At 60.9% G+C, this 16,768-nt stretch overlaps 1 protein-coding gene across 5 annotated transcripts in view; it reads right to left on the bottom strand.

Annotated features, from left to right (window-relative positions):
• ADAMTSL4 (ADAMTS like 4) overlaps positions 1–16,768 on the bottom strand; it is a 57,694-nt gene that overhangs the window by 8,909 nt on the left and 32,017 nt on the right. For all 5 annotated transcript variants that reach the window (XM_074980512.1, XM_074980510.1, XM_074980509.1 and 2 more), the window contains 6 exons: positions 15,218–16,508; positions 14,158–14,260; positions 3,557–3,693; positions 2,603–2,807; positions 1,323–1,501; positions 1,008–1,092 (listed from right to left, as the gene is read on the bottom strand). In XM_074980512.1, coding sequence (XP_074836613.1) covers positions 1,008–1,092; positions 1,323–1,501; positions 2,603–2,807; positions 3,557–3,693; positions 14,158–14,260; positions 15,218–16,508 — 2,000 coding nt within the window. The remainder of the gene's footprint in view (positions 1–1,007; positions 1,093–1,322; positions 1,502–2,602; positions 2,808–3,556; positions 3,694–14,157; positions 14,261–15,217; positions 16,509–16,768) is intronic.

Raw genomic sequence — 16,768 nt, 5'->3', positions numbered from 1 at the left:
AGATGCTGCAGCACCCCCAGGCTCCCGGCTGCCTCCCTGCACTCCAGGGGCTCTGCTGGCAGCACCCCCCTGGGATCCCAGCTGCTGCCCCATGTCTGGGGTTCTGCTCCCAGCCTCAGCTCAGGGGCAGGGGGAGGAGGACAGGGATAAGGTCAGCACCCCCGCTCTTAAAAATGTTCCCACGCCACCGATCCCAGGAGCTCGTGGCACCCCTGGAACGGCTACTGAGCTCTGGTATCCGATCTGCTTGAGGCAGCTTGCAGGGAACCCTACTCATGGGGCCGGAGGTCCCCATCACTGGCAGAAGTCCTTGGGAATGTGGCTTTGGAACTGCTACTAGGACTTCAGGACTAAATGCTAAAAGACATTTTTGCAGCTGCAGGATCAGCATCCCCATCGGGGACTGACCCCAGAGCGCTGAACCTAGGGCCGGGCGCTCAGGGCTCCTGGAACCAACTCGCGCTTTGCTCTTTTTAAAATACCTCAGGTCAGGCAGCAGGAACCGGCTGGGAGCGTGTTTGGGAGAAGGGGCCTTGGGCTGGGGTGGCTGGTGCAGGCTGGCGGTTGAGTGCGGCCATGTTTGGCCTCGGAAAGACCAAGAAGGTGGCACAGGAGTTCTTTGGTGCGGACCTGGGGTGACTGTAAATGCTGGAGTAACCTGCAGCTGTGGGCAGTGGTTGCTCCATTTCTTGCAGTGCACCTCAGCAGGCTCCCCTGCCCCCATCTATCGCCCCCCTGGGGGAAAAGGGCCCCCCTGGAGTGTTAGGGAGGTGAAGGCCCCTCCCAGAGGGCACTGGGGTAGAAGGCCCCTTGGAGGATGAAGCGTGCTAGGGAGGTCCAGGCGAGCTGAGGGGTGCTGGGGAGAAGCCCCCAGGTCATGATGGCACCAGCAAGGAGGGAAGGGCCCCAAGGTGGGAAAGGCTCCCCCAGAGGTGCTAGGGAGGTGAAGACCCCGCCAGGGGTGATGGGAGGGGAAGGGCCCCAGAGGGCGGTAGGTGGCTGCTTACTGATGTCCCGCCGGTGGCCGTCTGGGGGGCCCACGGCCAGGAAGAAGCGGTAGGTGACGCCAGGGTTGTCCTGCTGGAAGATCATCTGGGGAGACGATGGAGAGTGGCTCAAGCAGGGCACCAGGGAGGTGAGTGGGGGGGCTTCCTGCTGGCCTCACCCACCACAGCCAGTGGCACCCACTGCTCCTCTGCCCCCCCCCTTCCCAGGACCCCCCCCCCCAACGCCTCCTCACGGGCCCAGGGTTTCCCCTGCTTCCCTATTCGCTTCTAGGGCTCACACACCCCTCCCCACCCGAGAGGCCCCCTCGTACTCACATACACATCAATGGACTCAGTGGTGGGCCCCTCGGCCGTCAGGGACTCTCCCCCCCGGCGGGGCTCCGCAGGGCCCGGCCGGGTGTAGACGAAGACGGTGCCGCCTGCCTCGTAGCGCCCCGGGGGATCCACTGCCCAGTTCCCGTTGATGATCGACTTGCCGGAGCGGCTTCGCAGGGCTGGGGCACACAGCGGGTCGGGGGAGGGCGTAAGACCCGGGCCAAAGATCAGCTCTGGGTGTCTCCCCGGGCCACCCCCTGGGCCTGCTCAGGACCCTGGCGAGCCCCTGCAGCCCGTGGCACAGGGAGAGCAGCAGCCTTGGGGGCTCGCTGGCGGGGTCACCGCACAGCATGGCAAGGCGGGAGTGGGGAGTCTGGGCGGCTTGCACGGTGTAAGGGCAGTGGCCCCTAAGGCGCACGTCGTGTGAGCATGTGTGTGCATCCATGTCGGGGGGTGCACAGCCGTGTGTACAATGGGGTACAGGTGTATTTGCAGAGCTCTCTGCGCACAGGGCACACACACGTCTATGAATGGTGTCCATGTCAGCGTGCTTCCGTGCACTTTTAGCACGTGGGGGCATTGTGAAAGAGTCCACATGCTGGCACACATATGTGCCCGTATCCCTGTACCTGTGCATGTGTGTGCATGGGAGGGAATGTAGCAATCCCCACCCAGTCCATGCAGGGGATCAGCAAAGACCCCAGAGCAGGAGAACTGCCTGTCTTTAGCTCAGCAGACATGCATGCAAGCCGTGTGTGCAATGTCGCAGGGTGTTGTGCACAAGGATATGGCATGTGCACACAGAGTTTGCACATTACCCACATGTCGAAAATGTGCATGTGCAAAGTGTACATGTGGTGCATGAGATGTACATGCCAGGTACCGGGGTATTTGGCACGTGTGTGCAATGCTTCCGTGCAAAGCACGTGCAAGGTGTGTGGGCAGTAAATGTGCAAGCAGTGAGGCGGTAAAATGTCCATGCCAGGTGCACATGTATAAGACACACGAAGGTCCAAGACAGGCAAGCCTGATGCAAGTGTGCAACGTATGGTGCTTGTGACACCTCTGTGTGAAGTGTGCCATATGTAAGAATCGTTTGTGCAAAATGTGTGCAACATTGTGCATATATAAGGAACCCATGCACGTGTGTGCGAGCAGGGTTGTGGATGCAAGAGGTGTGTGTGTAGATTGCACATGCATGCACACAACATTCATGAGCCCCCGTGCAAGCGCAGGGTCCCTTAGTGTGACACGCCTGGCCCTGAAGTCCCTGGCCTTACCCAAGTAGTTGGGGCTCTGCGTCATCTCGGTCACATTGATCCTGGTGGCACCCGGGGGGATCTCGAGGATTTTGTGGTAGCCGATGGGCACGTCGGTCTCGCTGAAGTTGCCCACCACCAGCTTGCAGGTGGAATGGTCGCCCCCACATACCCCGCAGCTGTCCAGCGTCTGGTTGGACCCCAGGACCCCGTCGCAGCCGGGGCTCTGCGGGACGAGGGCCAGAGACAGACATGGGGGCTGGGACGAGCCACAGGGAGGGCCCCTCCCACCACGTGGCTCTGTCCTGGCCATGCACCTGGCTGCGCTCTGACCAGCAGCCTCACAGAACGGCTTGGCCTGGCTGTGGGGCTGCCTGGAGAGGGGACAGCAACCTCCCATCCCGCTAGGAGCTGGGCTGAGACCCAACACACTCAGTGCCTGACCCCCTGGCCAGGGGCTGCTCCCCACCTCCCTGAACAAGCCTCGGAACAGCCTCTCATGGGGAGGGGGAGCAACAGCAGGTTCTACCCCTGGAGAGCAAAGCAGGGAGTGGGACTCTCGTGTGGGCCAGACACAAAAGGAGCGTATAAATCCCTCCCCCACTCCACGCTCATGGTCAGGGAAGAAGGGGTTAATGAGGGACAAGCCCCCCTCATTAGTTCTCATTAGAGTCCCTGGGGGGCACTGGAAGGCAGGACAGGCCACTAGACAGGGGCAGGGGAAGCTGAGTGGTGTGGGCAGGGCAGGTGGCTGGGTGAGGCCGGACTCTGGGCTCCCACATCCTTCCCCCAGGGCCTGAATCACAGATGCTGTTCCTGCCTCCCCCACAGCAACCTCCTTTTATCCCAAGGAGGAAACTGAGGCACACACCACCCGAGGGTGTCTCCCAGCTCTATTCCACGGCAGAGACTAGAGCTGGGGGTCCTGGGATCCCAGGGCACAGCGCTCCCTGCACCAGGCTGGGCAGCACTTACCAAGCATTCTCCAGCCACGCAGATATCGAGGGAGTCGGGCTCACACGGTGTGCCGTCCTGAACCTTCTCCGTGTGCCGCACGTAGAACCGGTAGCCCATGGGGCGGCAGTTCAGCTCGCAGCGCTGGGATCCCCGCACTGCAACAACAGGGAGCTGATGCTCGGGCGGCTCTGCCAGGAGACCCTGCTGGTGTGCAAGGAAGCAGCACCGGGCACCCTCCACCTGCCTTCCCTGCACCACAGCACCCCCTAGCATGCCCCTGAGGCAGAGGGGAGAGCACAGGGTTCCCTGGAAGCTGAGCACTGGGCGGCCGCCAGGAAGGATTCAGGTGATGCCCAGCTGGTTAGCAAAGCGCCCACAGCCAGCAGCAGGGGCTTCCACTGGTGGTGCACATCTGTGTGTGCCTTGGTGCATAGAACAAAATTTATTCCACACATGAATGGAAAAATGAGCCGGAACAGGCGCTCGCCCCCTACTGCACCCCCAGCTCAGCGCCCCCAGAATGCCCCAGACTCGCAGGCGAGAGTGCCCTCTATGGGGCACTCCCGGGGTTTGTTCCCAAGGTCCCCTTGCCACGTGCCGGCCCAGCTCAGCTCTGCCTGGGGCACTGGGCCACCTCTACTGAACATCCAAACCCTCCCAAGATCCTTCCTGGGCTCGGTGATGGAGGGAACTGAACGCCCACCTTATCCAGTCAGCCCCACGCCCCTTCTCCAGCTGCGCACCACCCTGCGAAGGGTTAACCCCTCTGCCGGCCCCATCCCAATCTGGCCGGGGCAGCAGCCAAGCCACTTTAACATTTTCCAGCATTTATTTTCCTAAGAGCGGCCAGCTCAGGGGGTGATTTATCACCAAAGTCCCCGGCTCTCTCCCGCCGGCCCCGTGACACGCAGCAATTGGCCTTGCGCTGCCCCTGCTGGCGGCCATGGGGCTGACGGGGGGGCAGGCAACAAAGGGCTTTTTGTGAGTGGCCCTCCCCACCCCCCTCGGCCAGCCGAAATCCAAATATTGGCTGGGAGCAGAAATAACACGGGGGGAGGGACTGGGTGGGGGCTCTGCTTGGGCCCGTCACCTCCTGCTTACCCCAGGGGCATGTTTGTGCGGGCGTCTGATTCCCTCCCCCGGCTGCTCTGCTCTACAGCTGGGTTTAAATTGCCCTCTCTGGTGGCAGAAAGCCCAGCGCCGAGCAGCCCCAGCCAGCCCCAGGCTGCCACAGCCAGCACAGGACTCCCCAGCAGGCAAGTTGCGCTTCCAGGCTGGCCTCCTGTATAAGGTGGGCCAGAGAAGGCCCCCACCACTGGCCCCAAAAGTGCATGTGTAACCCACACACCTAGGGGTGGGTCACTGGCCCATATGGGGGCACCTCGACCACGTACAGAGACAGAACGAGGCTCCTCTGCAGCCTTAGCCGAGCGGCAGCTGGTTTTTAGCTCAAACCGTAGCAGCTCCTGCACCAGCTCCAGAGGTCCCAGGCTCAGGTCCGCCTGTCGGTTACCCACTCAGCTGCAGCCCCGAGCTGGAGCCATCCCCACCTCCTGAGGCAGCTCGTTCTGGGGTTAATCACCCTTCCTTAGCTCTGCTTGGGATGGGGCTGGCTTGAACGCCTGGCCCTCAGTCCTAGCCCCACGTTCCCCTGCAGCACCACAAGCCCCTGGGGAGGGTGAGTAGCCAGGGCTGGAGGGCATTCCCCCAGCAGCAGGAGAACGTGGTGGATCAGCTGCTGGCCAAAATTTGCACCGTGCGTCTCTCGGGTGGCAGCAGCTCTGCTTAGGGGGGTGAAGAGCAGCCAGAGCTGTTTGGGGCACTCCAGAGCAGGGGAAAGTTGGCCTAGTGGTTAGTGCACAGAGGTGGGAAAAGTACCCAAAAAGGTTACTGACGTGAAAGCACAGCTGCTTTGGGGAGGGATGTCATTAAGGAAAAGTCCAAGCGCCCTTCTGGAAAATCACTTAAGTACAAAAGCATCACCTCTGACTTGTACTCGCAGCCAGAAGCAAAAAGCGACCAGCCTATGAAAATGCAAGGGTGCTCCTGGATACTCGAGTACAATTAAGGCACAACAGTTTGCTCTTTTACTCAAGTAGCTTTCCAGATGGCTGCCTTGACTTTTACTTAATTACGTCTTTCCCCAAAGCAGCAGTACTCTTATGCAAGTAACTTTTGGGGTACTTTCCCCACCTCTGTTGCTGCACTAGCCTCAGCTCTCGCACTGGGGTTCGTCGTCCCAGGTCCTCCATTAATTAGCCTTTCCAGGCTTTGCAGCCCATCCCTGCAAAGGAGATAACAGCGCAGCCCTGCCCCACAAGCTGGGGGTTTGCATAAAACCATTACAGCTTGGGAAATGCACCGGGACGAAGCAGCAGCAGCCAGACGAGGCCCTTCAGTAAAGAGCCAGCCCAGCTCCCATTAAGGAAAATCACCCACTCCCCACTGCTGGAGAACTCAGGGGCTGCTGCTCTGCTGACCAGACACCCTGGGAAGAAAGCTGACCAAATAAATTATTTTGTTAGTCTTTAAAGTGCTACTTGACAGCTTTTTTGTCCTGGGAAATCTGACACCCAAAAGCCAAGTGAGGAGCAAACAGCTCCTTGCTCAGGAGGTGGCACCTTGCTCTGTGAGGGGTGAGCTGGTAAAATCCTGCAGCCTTCAAGCACATCTGCAAAGGGCAGAGGGCTCGTGACTTCCCACATACCTCTGCTAAAACTGCTCAGAGGGGCTGGGCAGGAAACAAAGAACTGATTTAGGCAGCACTTCCCCCTCTGATTTGGGCAGGGCCTTTGCCTGTCCTCCGCACAGCACAGGAGCCTGTTCCAATGCTGCAGGATGGCCTGGGATTAAAACCTGCCAGCCACCCATGGAAAGCTGCGCAGGGAAAGCAGTTTGGCCCCCGCCTCGCAACTGCAGTCACAGCTGCCTAAAGGCAGGTAAAGGCCATGTGCTTCCTCCCATCAATGGAAGATCTGCCAGGTGCTGCACTGGTCAAATGGAACCAGTTCAGGTGTGGACGCGCCTCTCTGATTACAGACGGGTTCTCCCACTTCATTTGCATCTCACTCCCTGTGGACAGCGTTCCCCGTAAGCTGTGCACTCGGGCAGCCACCCAGGAGAGATTCAGGGGCTGACCAGCTGATCAGTGGAGCTCCCAGAGTTGGCAGCAGGTGTTTCTTCTATTGGTGCACATCCATGCCCGCCTTGGTGCACATAACAAAATTTATTCCACCCATGGATGGAAAGAATTCGCAGGACCCTGCCCATGGGTCGGATTTAAATCATTCTTCACAAGTCATTCATTACATGGGATGACTTTCTGCTCAGCCACTTCCAATGCAAACACACTTGCGCCCCAGCCAGTCCCTGTCTGCCTGAGCTCCTTTCTCCCCAGACCTCCCCTTCTCGGCCAAATCCTCGGCCCCAGTTCTAAGGGCACGACGACCAGTCACTGAGCTCACACAGAGTCTTTCTACACAGTAAAGTTATTTCGGAAGAGCTAATTCCGGAGTTGTTATTGCAAAATGAACAATTCCAGAATAATGCGTCTATGCTACAGCGAAGCCCTGGAATAAGCAAAACTTTTTCCGAAGTAGCGAGTCCATGCGCACAGAGCCGATTTAGAAACAGAGCCTGTGGCCGCACTCTGGCTTATTTCGAAACAGCCCCTTTATCCAGCCTACCCAGCCCTGCTTCAGAATAGGCGCTATGCCGTGTACAATGGGGTTTACCAATTTCATACTAAGCCATCTGCTACTTTGAAACGGCAGGTGCGCTGTGTGGGCGCTCAGCCAGTTATGTTGAAATAACTTCGCTGTGTAGACCTGCCCTCAGACAGCAACCTGCCAGCGTAATCAGTGTCCCTCCCCTTTACGCTGGGAGCCCAACGGGCAATTTTCATGGCAGCACTGCACCTTTGCAAAGGTATTCACTTGCGTGGTGGCACCTGCAAAGCCCCACCCCATGCCACCCTCCCGTGGGCTTGCAGCGACACTTGGGGTACGTCTCCCCAGCAGCCAGGATAAAAGGCTGCAGCATGCAGCCCTCGGACCTCTCCCTATCTGCTCTGTCCCATGCCCAGTGGCAGGAGAGATGAGCTCTTTGCATCCTCTGCTCCTGCTGCAGGTGCCTAAATGCTTTTAAAAACTGGCCTGGAAGTGCCTAAGTCACTTTGGAAAATGACCTGGAGGCTCCTCATTCATATAGGCCTCTACAAATTTCACCCCGGGCCTGAGGGACCCCAAAGACAGGTGGCAGCCTGCATCCCGATAACTGTGTCTCAAGACACAGCCCCACCATCCACCAAGGAACAAGGTCTTCCCCAGAGCTGTGAAGCTACTCGGCGCTCAGCTCTTTAGCTCATGCCATGTTCAGTCTCAAAGCAATGCCAGGTCGCACGTCTGGGCTTCGGGCCACAGCCCCGCTCAAGTTCTGCATCCCCATCCCGCCCCCACCAGCAAAAGTCATTGGCACCTGCTCTCCCGGCGCTGGCCCCGGCCCCGGCCCCTCCGTGCTGTTACACGAGGACGTTCCTGGCCCTGCGCCCCGGTCTGACAGATCACCACATACTTTGAAGCAAACGTCGGCAGGGCCCCCGCGATCCTCCCCCCACTCCCGCCAGCCTGGGTGATTGAATCCAGCTGCGGAGCGGCGTGGAGCATCCAGGCCATCCTGGTTGTAAGCTGAATGTGGGTGCTGACAAGTGGGGGGACGGCAGAGCTGGCAGCTGGACACGGACAGAAGGGGCAAACAACCGGGCAGCGCGCCAGGAGCAAATGCTCATTCCCAAGAAGCAGAGATCTGCATTCGGCTGGCGAGTTGCAGCCTTCCCACCCGCTCAACCGTATGCAAAGGTGGCTGCAAAGCCCCCAGCCTGCCAGGACTTCTGCCGTACAGAGCAACAGGGTGGTATCCCCTTACATATTCCACCGCCACTCACTGCGCTGCCAGAGCCCAGTCACGGCAGCAGACCCACGGCATCTTCTGCAGGCCAGAGCACGGTGAGTGAGCATCCTCAGAGAGGTCGCAAACTGTTTAAGGGGACACTGCCTTATTTCTGTGCGTGACACGCTTGGCAACCCCCCCACCCCTCACCCTGCAGGAAAACAAAGCAATTGAAAACCTCTTCCTAAATCTCCCTGGGATTGTCATCTCCTGAGCCAACCTCCTGACCCTCCCTCCTCACAGCTGCCTTGCAGCATGGGGGTGAATGACACTCAAGCAAGCAACGGGAGCAGGGCACTGGGCTAACACAAGGATAACCCCCTGCTACAGCTTCTAGCCAAGAGTTCCTCCCTTTACCTCAAGGGGCAGAGGGTTGGGGCTGAAACCCCAGTGGAGTGGCAAAGCGTGGGCACCACCATGATAAGGGAAGCTTGATTCTTGAGGATGGACCAGTGGTGAGAGCGAGGGGTCAGCAGCTGGAGGCGGCATTCAGAGTCAACAGGGGTTGCTGGCTATGGTGGAGGACAGCAGACTCGTCACCAGGCGCGGGTGGGAACTCCCCGGGGGGGGGGGTCGTTTGGAACGAGCTGGGACAACGGTAGGAGGAATTAGAACCCCCTAGTTCTGACCCTGATCCCAGTGGACCCAAACCCCCCCCAGTTCTGACCCCGCCAGACCGCAACCCCCCCTGCTTCTGAGCCAAATCCAAACGGATCTAAGCCCGCCACGGTCAGATGCTGACGGAACCGAACCTGTCAAGCTTCAGCCCCGATCTAGAGGGTTCCCGCCTCCGGAATTCGGACCCAGCTGGACTCAAATCCACCATGCCCTGACGCAGACAGAGTGGGACCCACCAGGTTCTCATCCAGAGCCACACGGGCCCAAGCCCAAGTTCTGCTGTCCCTGTAGAAGGGCCAAACCCAGCAAATTCTGATGCTGAGCTGCATAGACCTGAACCAAACAAGCTCTGCTACTGAGATCTGACCCCCACCCCCAGCATACAAGGGCAAGGCAGGGGGAGTCACAGGGGAGGTGACCTGGGCCCAGAGCTGCTCTGTCACCATCCCCCTTACGTTGGCCCTACCTCACCCCCCAGCCTGGCACCTCCCCTCTCCCTGGCACGCTGCGGGTATCAGGGCCGGTCTCACGCTGCCCAGGGTGCGTCCCAGCCGCTGGATACATGGCACCAGCCTGTGGGGCTGGCGAGAGGCCCCGATTCTGTCCCTGATTATTCTGCATGTCCTCAGCAACCCCCTCCCCTCCCCACAGCACAGCGAGGGGCCAGAGCTGCTGGTGCCGTCTGGTGCCAGCCTGGGAAAAGGGGGAGGGCACAGCCAGAGTGGGACCCTTTGACAACAATAACCCAGCCAGGGTTTACTTTCCCAACGTGCTGTCTCAGCGGCTGGAGGCCTCGTCTCAGCCCTCGGCCAACTGGAAAGAACATGGTGTTTAAACAGAAACACTATTCATCCCTCACGTCCTCGGCCCCTGGCTGGACTCGGCAGCAGAGGGCTGGCCGGGCATGGACAGGAGCAAGGTAGATGTGCAGGGAGCCTGTGTGCGGAGCAGGGGCCCGTGCAGCTGGCTGGGGCAGCGCAGATCCCACACATCTGGCTGCGGGGGGGAGGGCAGATCCCACACATCTGGCTGGGCTCTGGCTAGCATCAGCCCCCAGGAGGTGCTGAGACACAGAACAACTCCCCCAGCCCCCGATGAAAGTGCAGGGCATTGCACCAATGGGGCAGCTTTACGGTGCGAGAGAGGGTGTGTGAGACACATGGGGCAGAGCACAGGGGTTTGGAGACAGCGTTCCCTGTCAGCTGAGGGCTTGGGTGGCCTCCCAGGAGAGAGTCAGGCACTGCCCAGCTGCTCAGCAGAGCGCCCACCGGCGACAACCTGTATTTCTATGGGTGGTGCACAGCTGCACCTGCCACGGTGCACAGAAAAAAATTATTCCACCCAGGGATGGAAAGAGTTAGCGGGAGCGCTGACTGGCGCAGTTGATTGAAGGAGAGCAGGGTCCTTTCCCCACTGGCACAAGCTGTGACATCCCAGCCCCCATCCACACAGATGCCCTAGGGGGCTGGACCCCAGCTCTGTGATGAGCAGACCCACAAACACCACATCCCACACCAGTGCCCCGGGATACAGACAGGGAGAGTGGGGCGCCTGGACTGCTGGCTTTTGGGAGGGAAGTGTGGCCCTGTAGCTAGAGCAGGGGATGAGCACTAGGATGCCTGGGTTCCATGCCCAGCTTTGCCACTGACCGGCTGTGCAGCACAGCCCTGGTCTGTGCCTCAGTTTCCCCCCATAAAATGGAGTCACCGGGTGATTCCCCTGCCTCCCAGGTAGCTCAATTCATGTCTAAAGCACTTCAAGAGCCTCTGAGAGGGACAAAGGGCCACTAATGGAGATGCTGTGGCCACAGGCTCAGCTGGGTTTCCTCAGGAAGCTGATAAAGATCTCAGCAGCAGCCTGACAGGTAAGGACCCAGTGCCAGCCCCCGGTGGGCAGGGCGTGGGGAGGGTGGTCAGCTCCCTGCCGCCGGGTGGAGGTGTGAGACGGACTCTCCCCACGCCAGCGAAGGCAGAGGGCCCGGCGGCTCAAATTCACACAGCCCCTGCTCCTACTGTGCCTGGCACACTCCGAACTGCGTAGCATCAGCCAGTGATAAACCTTGCAGCGCTTAATCCGTTTGCTGTGCACATTGTTAGCGTGGGGACGTGGCGGGGAGAGGGAGAGTGCAGCGGGGTGGGCACGGGGGAAGAAAAGCAAAGGGAAGAGAGCAGGGGAAGGCAGGCAGCCAGCGGGGCCCAGGCATGGGACGCCTGCTGGGACCCAGCCTGGAGTCGGGATTCCTGGGCTGCCTGAGGACCGAGCTGGGCAGACAGCCCCGGCCGTGTGTAGCGTAACAGGCTGGGCAGCAGCGAGGGCGCAGGGCTGATGCCAGCGGCTGGGAGAAAAGGGTTTACAGCCAAAAAGGCTGGATCTGCCGAAGTCGGCCAAAGACACCTGCCAGCCCTCATGCCCGGGACTGGGGTGAGGGCACTGGGTGCAGATAACAAGGGAGCCAAGGCCAGGGGGAAGGGGACTGCAGCCTGGAGATGGGGCACTGACTCCAACTCCCCCATTCTCCAGCCAATTCACTTGGTGCTGAAATGTCCCAGCCTAGGGCTCAGACTTCAGTGACTGTGGGGCACAGAGGGGCTCCTCCCAGGGGGACTCCTGACCCCCAGGTCATCTGGAGCTAGTGCTCTGAAGAGGGGAGCTGGCTGTCAGGATTCCTGGGTTCCATTCCTAGTGCTGGGAGGGGGTGGAGAGGTGACAGCCAGGACTTCTGGGTTCTGTCCCTGGCTCTGGGAGGGGGGAGGTCCTAGGCAGGGTTCCCTCTATTTTTTTCCATCCATTGGGGAGAATAAATTTTGTTCTCTGCACTGAGGCATGTACAGATGTGCACCACAAATAGAAACACAGGCTGCCGGCTATGGGTGCTCTGCTAATCAGCTGGGCAGCACCTGAATCAATCCTGGGTAGCCATCCAAGTGCTCAGCTTACACAGGGAACACAGGTCTAGCGGACAGCGTTTCTGGACGGGTCAGCAGCTGAGGACAGAACGGCTGCCTGTACCCAAAAGCAGAGGCTGATTAAACAGCAGATCCCCCGGGGCTCCTGACAGGCCAGTTTGAATGAGCTCAGAGGTGACCCCAATGCCTGGGTCAGAACTGGCTGTAACTCCCTGGCTCACAGAGGAACGGGGACCAAGCCCATCACCTCCCCAGAGCAGAACTCGCCCTGCCCACCAGGATCAGATGCAGCCCCTCGCCCCTCCAGCTCAGAACCGCTCCCACACGTATGCTGCCCAAGTGAGACCAGCTCTTGGCTTCCCTAGATCAGGACTGGTGCTGGTCCCTGCAGCTCGGAACCAGCCCTGCACCATCCCTGGATCAGAACCGGCTCCATCTCAAAGCACGCTGGTTTCCAAGCTGTGACACTATCTTCTCAGTATTTAATTCCCACCCGGCCCTGCGGGGGCTGCCCCCGGGACCCGAGAGCAGCGTTCCCTCGAGCTGTTTTCATCCATGTGCCAGAACACACTTTGTATGTGTGGATGTGCACCATCTCATGCTGCCATACGTGGGCGGCTGGGGGCGCTCTGCTAACCAGCTGGGCAGCGCCTGAATCTCTCCTGGGCAGCTGCCCAAGAGTTCAGCTTACAGGGGAACCCTGCTAGAGGCTCCCCCAACCCCTGATCCTCTCCCACGTTCCTGCCGAGGACACGAGAGGGGAAACGAATGAACTCAGAGCGAGCAAGTCGGGGTGGTGGCAGGAAATGGGAAGGAACCAGCGCCCTGCTTGGACCCCCGCCCTTGCATGGGGAAACTCCCCCCCACCCTCTCGTCCTCAGCACGAGAGCCTCCCTGGAGGGGCATTTTCCAGCCAATTGGCTTCCAAAAAGCCTTGGACATGGTGATTTACAAGACAAAAGGCCTTTCTCCTGCCCACGGCCAGCCAGGCACACCAAGGCTGTGCTTGCACAAAACACACACACCTATCCGTGCGGCACAAGGCCAATGTGTACCTGTATCCAGGTGCCAGCCTTGCCCCCGTGTTCCCACGGGCCACCCCCGTGATCACACATCTGAACACGCCAGCCCCCGAGATGCAGCTGCGCTCAACAGGACATGCACAAGCCCGGGCCGGGCCCGAACCTACAGACTCAGCTAATGCTCCATCACCAGTGACATGAGTTTGCCAGGCTCAGCTGAATGCCACCTGGCAGCACCCAGAGCACTTGGCTGGGAGACGCACACGGGGCGCTCCGGTTCACGCACGTTGGCATGGGTCACATCCTAGCCCAGCTGGGGCCCATCCATCACTGTGGGTGTACATTGGCCTGACAGCCCCTTGGCCGTGGGAATGTGTGCTCCAGGTGCAGGGCCCCAACAAACCAGGAACGAGGGGGGTTGGAAGCAGCACCCAGAGAGCTAGAGCCAGTCAAGGATGGGGCTGAGAACTGGGCCCCCCACAGCCCTAGTACCTGGGGCCCATCACCCCAGTCCCATGGGGGAGGGAGCAGAGAGACCCCTGTGGCCAGCAAAGGATGCTCCCAGCTCCAGGCCAGGGATTGGGGCAGCTGCCATCGGCGAGCCAGGACCCTTCACCCTGCGACTCTGCAGCAAGGACCGAGCACTGGGCCGAGCCATCAACGCAAGGAGGGTCCCGGACTCTGCTGACACAGGGGCTGTTGGCCAGGACTGCAGGGCACAGGCCAAGCTGCCTGCAGGGAAGGGAGACCAGGGCTGGAATCACAGGTGTGGACTGAGGGGCCCTGGCCGATCTGAGTGCAGGGGAGGGAGTCCAGGCGGGAGCAGTGGGGGGCTGCAGTCCAGGACTGTGGGGCACTGGCCGATCTGAGCATGGGGGTGGGAGTCGGGGACTGGGAGAGCAGAGGGGGCTGCAGGGCAGGACTGGAGGCCCCAGCAGGGCTGTGGAGAGGCAGCGTGCCCAGAGGCTGCATGCACGGTGTGCGTTCCTGGCCAGCCCTCCTGGTCGCTCCCTTAAAGAGCCACCCCCTGGGAATGCCACGGGCCAGCAACGAGCAGGAACTCCATGAGGTCCGTTGCCTGCCCCCTGTAGCCATGGGACCCCCACCCCTGCTCCCTGGCCCTTACCATCTGTGAAGGGTTCCCACTGGTAGAGGCGGCCCATGAACTCCTGGGTGTTGAAGGCAGCGCACTGCACGGCCCGGGCATCCAGCTGGTCGGCGGGGCAGGGCTGGAAGGGAACCGAGGCTGGGCTGTCACGCTGGACTCTGCACTGATGCCCAGTGGGCTGGCAGGTCACAACACCGGCCACCCCAGTGAGCTACAAATACGCTGGGCCTGCAAATGCAGCTGCCTCTGGGGTGGGGCGCAGCTGCCACACTGCCACCTGCAAGGCCGGAGGCCATTCTCGGCTGGCTCCCGGGGAACAAACTCCCCTCACAAAATGAGCCCAGGTGTCCTGGCTCTCACGCCTCTCTTCCCCACGTCAACAGACAACTTCTACCCAACAGCCCCCGTCGCTCTCCCAGCATGCACCGGGCCCCGCCCCACGCCTCCAGCCCGCCGCCCCGGGAGGACTGGTGACAGGAGCAAATTCCCGCCAGCTGCTGGGGGAGGCTTGGCCAGCGTTGTGTAAACGAGTGGTCCGGGTGATTAATACGCCCTGCGCTCCCGGCGCACAGCGGCGAGGCTCGCCTGGAGCCGGACGGGCCTGACGCTTGTGTGGTTTGTCACTGTTTATTAAACAAAAAAAAAGGGCAAATTGGCAGGAAAAACCTCATGAGCAACCAAATTCTCATCTCCTCCCTTCCCAGCCCTGCTCCGCCGGTGGCCACTTCCCTAAATGGACTCAAATCCTGTTATTGCTAAATGGACCCAGGCCCTACAAGACTGTTCAGCCCTGCTGGTGAAGTTGGGGAGGACGGAGTCAGGGCTCCTGGGTTCTTTCCCCAATAGGCTGGGTGAGCTTGGGCAAGTCACTGCCCTTCTCACCTGTAAGATGGGGCAGTTAATACTGTAATCAAGTGTTTTCCCAGCACCGTCCTCTTCAGGAGGAAAGCAGAGTTGATCACCTGTGTGTCTTATGCCCTGTACTGCTAGTGGAGGGTGGAGATTCTCCAGCAGGGGGCTCTAAGTTCTAATCCTGCCAGGCAACCGGTGCCACTTTAGAGAACGCAAAGGCCCTTACCTCCTGCCTGCAGGCTTTGAACTGCTTGCTCTCTCCCTCGCAGTGGAAGGTCTCTGTGCCAGGGTGGTAGAGATTCCACTGGGGCACCTCCGGGCCCAGCCTAGGCCTTTGACTCCTGGCCTGGAATTGGACCGGGCCGCCGCGGTGGAGCAGCCAGATGTCTGGTTCTGCAGGCCGGTGAGGTAAGGGCTGCTCCAGGAAGAGGCTCTGGGAGGCCCGGGTGCCGTAGCCGCCTGGGCGGTACTCATCCTGCCGCTGGGCGCGGGGCCGGGCCAGCTGGCGGGGGTGGGAGCGTGCAGGCAGGTCAGCCGAGCCTGCTCCTGCTGGCTGAGTCAGGTGGGTGGGCTCCAGCCTGGGCTTTGGAGCCCCTGTGGCCCGATGGTGGGAGCGAGGCTGGGGAGGCCCAGGATGGTGGGGTTTTGGTGCTGGCTTGTGGCCATCCCTTGCTCTGTGTCCCCTGGGCTCCGACGGCAGCTCCGCAATGGAGCTGTGGTTCTCCAGCACTTCACGTGCGAGGTGCAGCTCCCCCCATGGCCAAGGGGCACGGCTGCTGCCCAGGGCCCTCTCTCCTGCCAGCATCCCGGGGTGCGAAGGCTGCTGGGCGCCCCTCGGGCCAGCCTGGGGCCCGTCTCCTCTTCCTGGCTCTCCAGTCCCCCAGTGTGACCCCGCCTCCTCCTCCGCAGCCATGGGCTCTCCTGCCCGGGGCCCTGTGGTGGCTGCCGGAGCCGAGCCAGCCAGCAGGGATGGCTGCTCTGCGGCAGAGGGGCCTGGCGGGGGCACGCCCTCCTCCCCGTGAGGCTGGCCCCCTCGTGGCTCTGGGGGTGCTGCCGCCGGCTCCCAGTCCCCTCCAGCGCTTGTCTCACCTTCCAAGGGGCCTGTGTGGGGCTCGGCCACGGCCTCATCCGTCACCAGCCCGGCAGTCCCGTGGGGCTGGCGGTGTGGAGCAGGCCTGCGTCCCCCGCCTCCGGACCCCGTGAGCTCTGAGCTGTTCTGGGCCAGCGCCCTGGCCTGGAGTGGGGTGAGCTTGGAGTCTGCCACCAGCACCGCCTTCCTCTGCTTGCGCTGCGGATGGTGCTCGCCCGAGGCCGGTGGCTCCTTCTCCCGGCTCGGGGCTTCCGTGGCCTTGTGCTTGGGAGCTCTGGTGGGGGGCAGGGGCCGGTCGCTCGGGGGCCCGGGGTGTCTCTTGAACCGGGCTGAGCCCCCCTCCGCAGTCTCCTTGTGCAGGGGCAGCGCGAAGGGCACCTTCCCGTAGCCATACTTACCCGGCTTGATCGACTCTCGAATTCGAGCCCTGCAAGCGGGGGAGGGGAACGGGGTGGGGGCAGAGACAGGCTTGTTACGGGTCCTGCATAAACAGAGCCAAGGGGAAGCTGGGGGGCCCACCTGTCCTTTTACCCCTAGAATGGGTGTCCCACCTAGGACAGCTGGCAAGGAAGGAGCTGGCTAATGCATGTGCTCCGCTGCCCTCTACTGCGTGGCTTCAGAATGGCACACTTTGTGTAATGAGCCCTGTACTGCACACAGTTCAAAGAGATTCTCTCTCAGGTTTGT

This window comes from Carettochelys insculpta, chromosome 30, assembly GCF_033958435.1.
Source record: "Carettochelys insculpta isolate YL-2023 chromosome 30, ASM3395843v1, whole genome shotgun sequence".
Lineage (NCBI taxonomy): Eukaryota > Metazoa > Chordata > Testudines > Carettochelyidae > Carettochelys > Carettochelys insculpta.
Note: the sequence above shows the minus strand (reverse complement) of the source record. Positions and strands in the feature narration are given on the sequence as shown.